A 7556-nucleotide genomic window follows, 5' to 3' on the forward strand; every position below is an offset into this window, starting at 1 on the left:
ACGGACAGCTAGATAAGGTAAAACTAAAACTTGTATATCATTACAAACCAGATCATTTAACTTGCAGTTTTATTTGTGTATTTAGCCATATGAGTAACATTTTTGATTCTGTGTGCTGTTGCAGCTAAGGATGCTGTTACGTGTTTGTAGCCAACACTTAATTAGTCTCATAAAGAGTCATCAAAATCAAATTGCCAAAAAAAAAAGAGTATTGCCTCTCATTTAAAATGTATTTATATTTTTAAAAAAAAATGTACACAAAATATAAAATGTCAAAATATACCCTCCCAACATATTCTGTCTATATTGTAGAACTGAAGCACAGACAAGAGGAGAAATATCCTTTTGTCTCGCGCTATCAGGATCTTACTTTGGCTTGTTGCTGGGTAAGAAATTAAACATGTCAGGGAGCTCTGTGATTGGTGCTCCCTTTAACGCTGACATTAAATCAACCAATCACATATCATCTGTGAAAAAAATAAAAAATAGTGAAGCTTTTTGCTAGTTAAAATCATAGACAGCTAAAGAAGTGGACCAACAGATCCCGTTGTTGTGGACGGAGGCCAGTGAAGGACAATTGAAGCTCTTTTCCGGTGATGGCGAGGCGTTACTGCGTAAGGTAAGGTAAGCCTCTCCTCTATTTACTAGGCGGGAATATTCTGAATTTGAGTATGATGACGTCAGGCAAGGAAAAGTCCATAATCATTTTCAAAAACACCACTGTAGTTTTTTTCATATTGTGTACAACTTTGAGATATTAACTTTTTTGAATATACGAGGACGGAGGCCAGTGTGTTAGGCTAACGTTAACTAGCATGTTAGTTAGCAGTAATTAGCCTGTGCCCTATGGCAAGCCATTTTAACATTTAAAAGCGAGACTGGATATGTGTTGCAGATATCTTTAATTCAGTTTTGCATAGTCAAAAAGAACATTTCGGATATCCGCAAATACTTTCTTCCTATCCACAATTGTAATTTCAGATATCCACAAAGACATTCTTCCTAGGACAAATTACATCACGTTTGCCATTCATTTGTATGTGGTTTATCATTCCAGATATCAACAATTCAGTTGCAGATATCCACTATGTGAATTAGCTTTTAAATGTTAAAAGGGCTTGCCATATGTGCCCATGTTATCTCCCAACATATACCGACGTTCCCTGCTGATTGGGAATGATTGAGATTTCTTGTGGCACAGCTACCAGAAGATTTACAACTTTCATACACGTTGCCCACGTCACACTACGTCGTCAGGCTCAGTCGGAGGCTGCGCAGTAACGCTCAGCCATCACCGGAAAAGATCTTCTATTGTCTATTTTTTTTTTGTTGTCTTTATTGCAAAAATAGGAAACAGAACACAAATGACATACAAAAGTATACAAAATAACATATAAACATACATGAGCTAAACAGTCTATAAAATTAGTTTTTTTAGAGCTGAATTTACATTTATGAATGTGAAACTTTGCCAAAAGGATGAATAAATGTATAATAAAATACATCTTTTCTTTACTTTGAATTCTATAAAAGCAAAATACAACATTTTCCCACAATAAGGCAAAGTCTTTACAGATATGGTCAAGAGCTCCTATTGTCCCTCACTGGTCTCCGTCCAGAACCACGGGATCTGTCGGTCCATTTCTTTAACTGTCTATGACTAATTAAATCTGATGCTGTTGTTCTATTTTCGGCCACTAAGGGGCAGCAGAAACTAGCTATAAGAATAAATCTTTTGTTCTTTTGTTAGTATAGAAATATTAGAAAATAGTAGCTGTAAACAGCTCCAAACAAAGGAAAAAGTTGTGTCAGATCTTCAGACTCTTATTATATTTTATATTATATTCTTATTTTTACAGTGCAAACCAGTGTGATGTATTAACCTTCATACACTCACAGATGGGTCAAATTAGCCTTTGAAGCTTCTTTAGTGACTTCAGTGATTCTTACATCTAAATCCATAGCTTTCAAAAATGTCAAATTAGGATGTGCAATAAATCAAAAATAAAATAATCCACACTTGTAGTAGGAGAAGCCACTTTTATTTTATTGACATGCAGTTTCTTTAGTGTTCCATAGTTCAAAAGCCATGTGGTGCAATTTACAAACACACATAGAAGGAAAAAACTGCTATTTCTTCTCAATAATTTTGAATCCCAAATTGAAATAGAATTCATATTTTTACACGTTCATTCATAACAATATATTGAGGATAAATTACAAGTTTTTTTTTTTTTTAAATCTTTGCAAATATATATTAGATTCTTGTGGAATAAACATCTGACTTTACAGTTTATTTTTATACACAGTCACTGCCAGCATCAAAAATGTCAGCGTTTGTCAATAATAATGATGTATCTAAACAGAACTTAAATGGCATAAACAGAAAACTTCATTAAATCAATTCACGCCATGCAAAGTGAAGTCTTCTTCACAACTGATAATGTAGTGTATGTGTCAGACCTTCGCGTGTGTGTGTACATTGTGTTTTTATTTGCACACTTCCACTAACGTATTGATTTCTGAAGCCCAAGCCAAGTTTATTCCATACCTAACATAGTAAATTCTGAGTGAAATGTTCATGTAGCCCATCAGAAACACCTGCAGGCTAGCTGCCTAAAGGTTAAATACGCTCTCAGTCGATTCTTCACACCCTCTATAGGCCTGCAGTACTGCGAATTATCTCTCAGTATCATAAGTGGTACATGTCAGGCAAGAAACGGACACTAAAGTGTAATATGAGACATGCTACAGACTTGGCAGATATTACACAGTTGGTCATCTGTCATACTGATCATGAAAGGGACTTAATTGACAGGTTCCTTAGCCAATCAGGGTCAGCCACGGTGTTTGTTGCTTTCCTGGCTACATTTTGGATTTTTAGGCTCTAATATCCGCCAAGATGGCAGCAGAAGTTTGTAAGTACAGAAACCTGGTGGGCTGCATGAAGCAACAGAGCTTATGGGAACAGAAATTAAACAGTTGTGTATTGATATTTCAGTATTATAACCATTGTACCTATTAATACTAAAGCAGGAGACAATGTCCTACAGTGTGCCTTGAATGGAGGGAGTCCTGTCTTCTCAACACATTGCAATGTAATCACTAGGCAGGGTGTTATTTTGAATGAGCAGCAGGAAGACACACACACACACACACACACACACACACACACACACACACACACAGTATATGAGTGTAGTTGAAACTGTTGATCATTCCCTCCAGAGCGGGAGGCGGGCAAACTGATCCCTGATCAGCTCTGATGGAAACAACTCGAGAGGGTATGGCCATTATTGTATTCACATGGATTAATTTGACCTCCATGATCCGTCTTTATAGATGTGGTCAAACAGGGTTAGGCTGATATCATTTAGGGCTGCATGATATGAGGAAAATATGCAATAAAGTTGTTCAATTTTTGCAATGAAAGTATTACTTAAATACATACAGCACACATCTAACTGACTCAGATCTGCAGTTCTGCTGCTTTCAGTGTTTCTGCTAACATACAACAAATTCCTTGTTGAATTTTTTTTTAAATAATGAAAGGAAATCATTTCCGACGTTGGTGTATTGAACAAATTGAACATTGAATGGACTTTAAATGAAACCTTTTTTTAAAGTGCAGTTTCCTACTGATTGTGTTGTATTGCGGCAGTTAATACGGTGAGTGCAATATATGGTGCAGCCAGAATATTATTGTTTTATATTGTTTTGGAAAGCCCATATCTCAGCCAATCCCCTGGCCCCCAGCCGCACCGCCATGCCCAACTCCCTCGGCGGGTGGCTGTGCCGCTCTCAGCTGCTCAGCAGCACGATGATGTAGATGAGGAGCAGGCAGATGAGGATGAGGGTGAAGTTGACGAACAGCTCCTGCAGGTTCCTCTTGGTCTGCGGGTTCACCTCGATCTGAGACGCTCGGCGAATGGCCGACTTGGTCATGTGCTGAACGCGCTCCATGGAGACGGCGGCCTGGCTGGGATCAGAAGAGAGGAGAGAGCTGGCTCAGGCGGGACCGAGCGGAGCTGGACTGGGCTGGCCCGGCTGGTTTAAGGAGGCGAAATCAGGGAATCAAACCGCTGCTGGTAGATTGGAGATGAGCTCAGTCCTGAAGTGGATCAGTCCTGGTTACACAACACAAAAACAGCGACCTCTTCTCTTTTCTGTCTTCTCCCTGCTGCTGGGAAAACCCCCACAAAACAGACAGTAAGAAAAGGCTGTTTGCCTTCATACATCAAATAAAAAATGCAAAGCACCTCAGCACCCTGGTCTGGGCGATGTCTCCTGGTTGAGATGCTGGGTGACCTTTCTGTATCTCAGCACATGGTGTGATGATAAGAGAGCAGCTCAGAGGCGCCGGCTGAGGTCTGGTGATGTGTTAAGCCAGATACTCAGCAGCACAGTGTGCAGGACGAGGTGCATGGGCCGACACATGTGCCACCAGAGACTGAATTTCAATCATTTATATTTGAATTTGAATCGCTGAACTTAAATAATTGTTGTTTGTTTGGAACTGAAGTCCAATAAAAGTTGATCATCAATGAAATACCAACTCTTTTTTTTATCTTCACATATAGTTCATCTGCGCTCGAAATTGAATTGTGAGAACTGAATGTGAAGATATGTAGAGAGTTGAATTTTCAGTGAAGATGACATTGTGTTGGACTTCAGTTCCAGTACAGATAAATTCAATTTCAAATTCTACTATTCAGATTCAGTTTTTCACTGCAATGATTCAAATGAAACAATACAATTTCAAATGATGTGATTCAAATTCAGATTTTTCAATGCAATTAGTCAAGTTTAGCGATTCATATTCAAATATTCATATACAAATTCAGTTTCTGGCGGCACGTATTTCAGCCTATAGAAGTGTGCGTTCACGTTTTGCAATAAAATCAACATGAACTGAAACACGTGGTGTGAAAGATTTTTGATTAGGATAATTTATCCTTTAACATAACTCCAATTCCTTTCTTTTAGGCATGTCTAATATCTGAAGGCATCAAGGGAGACAACATCCCTACTATGCAGCAATTAAAGGGATCCTATGTGGCTTTTACTGGCCAGCAGCAGGCGATGATATGATGATGGTTAAAAACTATAAATAATCATGGCTGGATCATTAACAATCAGAGATAAAAGTATGAAAGTAAGAGTGTTATTGACTGACTACCAAAGGCTTGTTCACATTAGCCACCATAGTGTAAGCCAGGGGTCAAGGGCCCCTTAGCTGCAGGAGAGACGGAGCAGGGAGCCCCTACTACTGGACATATGTTGTATACAATTAAGTTGCATGTTAAACTGGGCCGGATGGATGAAAATGAAAAGATATACAGTATATTATATATTATGGCATGTTGAAGGCACAGTGAATCCTTCATCTTAACTGCATGGCTACCATATGGCTGCTAAGATTATCTTCAATGTTTAAATTACATGTGTTTGTTTTTTTTTACAAAAAGGCCAAATTATATTTCCTAATAATCGGTTGGATTCATATTATTGTATATTTTCAGACATATTACTTACTCTGTGGACCCCCCCTAGGGGACAAGGACCCCCTGTTGAATATCTCTGATGTAAGCTACTGGTCATACCAGACCAAGTAGAGCTTTGATTCTCTTCCAGAACCCGATTGGCCCCAACCCGATCCGTCGGGTTCAGACGGGTCCAAGCTGCGTGTCAGGGTCAGGGTTGGGTACAGTTCGCATTAATGGTACCCAGACGCGCTCACAGGCACCGAAATTTGGCACCGCTACATTTAACGTGAATCGTTCTTCGGTAGTGGCGACGTAATTCGATCGGTACCATAAAAAGTACCGACTTCGGTACTCAACCCTAGTCAGGCTGGCACAGACTTTGACTACTGTACCGCCACTCATTAATCATGAGAATTGTTATGCATTCCCTCTGTAATACAGCAAATTACAATAACAGTCTGAATTTTAATTGGACTTGGGCTGCTGTGGTTCAGGCTCGGCTCAGGACGGAGACATGTTGCGGGTTCATGTAGGGTCGGGACTGATGTTTGGGCCCACTCATAGCTCTGAGACCAAGTAAGGCTGCACTAGCAAAACAAGAACAAGAGTGTGTTTTATTCCTTATGAATTCAACTTTCAATTTCTCCTTTTTAAATGTTACATTGTCACGATTTGATCATTTCCCCTTTTATAACAATCTCGCATGCTCTCCTGCATGTCTATTGAATAAAAGCAGAAAATAGGGAATTAAAAAAAAGCCTGGGAGTAGAAATAATCATCTCAGTGCAGCCGCAGTCTGGTCTGCACTCTGCTAAATCCCTTTTTGTCATCTGATCCGGGACTTTCCTGAGTCCCCGTGACAAGGTGCTTTTGCATTAGTGGCTCCCGTGAACAGTGAACATCCCACCACCAGTACATCAGCTCTGCCAAGGTTTTAGCTATTTTTAACGAGATTAGAAAGTCCTGCTACCCCCCCCCCCACCCCCCCACCCCGCTGGATGCATTGTTTTATTCAAACACAGAAGGGGAGAACAACATACGGATCGCTTTGGATTCCTGGAGCCTTGTCACAAGAGATGTTAGGCTAGTAATCTGGGTTTTAGATATCCTGTGTGCAATGGCTTGTCCTGATGCCGGCACTAAAGGACATTGCTATTTAATCGTTCACATTAAAAGCATATTAATCCATTTCCTTCCATTTTCCTTTGTTATTTCCAGTGACTTGGCTGCAGTGTGGGATCAGTACAGATAACAGGACTCATTTTGCGCTATAGAGTATGATGCCATCTTCAGATTTTTGTTTTTGAAGATTATTTTTTGGGGCATTTTCAGCCTTTATTTTGATAGAACAGCAGAAGACATGAAAAGGGAGAAAGAGGGGGGAAAGACATGGAGTAAAGGGCTCCAGGTCAGAGTCGAACCCAGGCCTGCTCTAATGAGGTGTAGACCTCTATATAAGGGCGCCTGATCTACCAACTGAGCCATCCGGGCACCCGTCTTCAGACTTTTCAACACGTCTATTTTTATCATTTCACTTATGTTTTTTTCACACTTATCTGCTTCTGAGTCACCCATTATCACGTGGCATGTAACACCTTAACACATACACACATGTCCTCATACCCTGTGGGATAACTCCATAAGAGCGTCGGTGGGTTTCGAGGCCTCTAACCTCTGACCCGGCTGAAGTGTCTGCTCCGACAGGAGGACGTTTTCGGGGTTTCATTTCTAAGCCCTCGAGACTTACACAGCCTCTGTGCATGTATGGTCAAATGAGCTGTAGTTTAAAATTGGGAATTTAGAGGAGTATTGCAGTTTGGAATAAATAAAGCAGCAATGATGTTGGGTTGACTTAAGCAGAAACAGGTGACACATTCACAGTCCAGTTGTAAGAAGAAGAAAAAAAAGGCATTAATCTACATTTTATTGAGCAAATTGTCATAATTGACATGTGTTGTGCAAGTGGCTGACTCTTAAAAAAATATGTCTTCTTTTTTTAAAGCTAAACTGATCAGTATTTTGTAATATAATAACGTGAAGGTGACACTCGGAGAGATGTGGCCATCAAAG

General features: G+C 39.9%; 1 protein-coding gene across 2 annotated transcripts in view; it reads right to left on the minus strand.

Annotated features, from left to right (window-relative positions):
- Positions 1–3176: 3176 nt before the first annotated feature.
- pln2 (phospholamban 2) overlaps positions 3177–7556 on the minus strand; it is a 7286-nt gene continuing 2906 nt past the window's right edge. The window contains exon 2 of one of the 2 annotated variants that reach the window (XM_032506051.1): positions 3177–4183. In XM_032506051.1, the coding sequence (XP_032361942.1) occupies positions 3802–3963 (162 nt within the window). In that variant the 5' untranslated portion in view covers positions 3964–4183 and the 3' untranslated portion in view covers positions 3177–3801. The remainder of the gene's footprint in view (positions 4184–7556) is intronic. The other variant, XM_032506052.1, reaches the window with a different exon arrangement.

Source organism: Etheostoma spectabile, chromosome 24, assembly GCF_008692095.1.
Source record: "Etheostoma spectabile isolate EspeVRDwgs_2016 chromosome 24, UIUC_Espe_1.0, whole genome shotgun sequence".
Taxonomy (NCBI): Eukaryota; Metazoa; Chordata; class Actinopteri; order Perciformes; family Percidae; genus Etheostoma; species Etheostoma spectabile.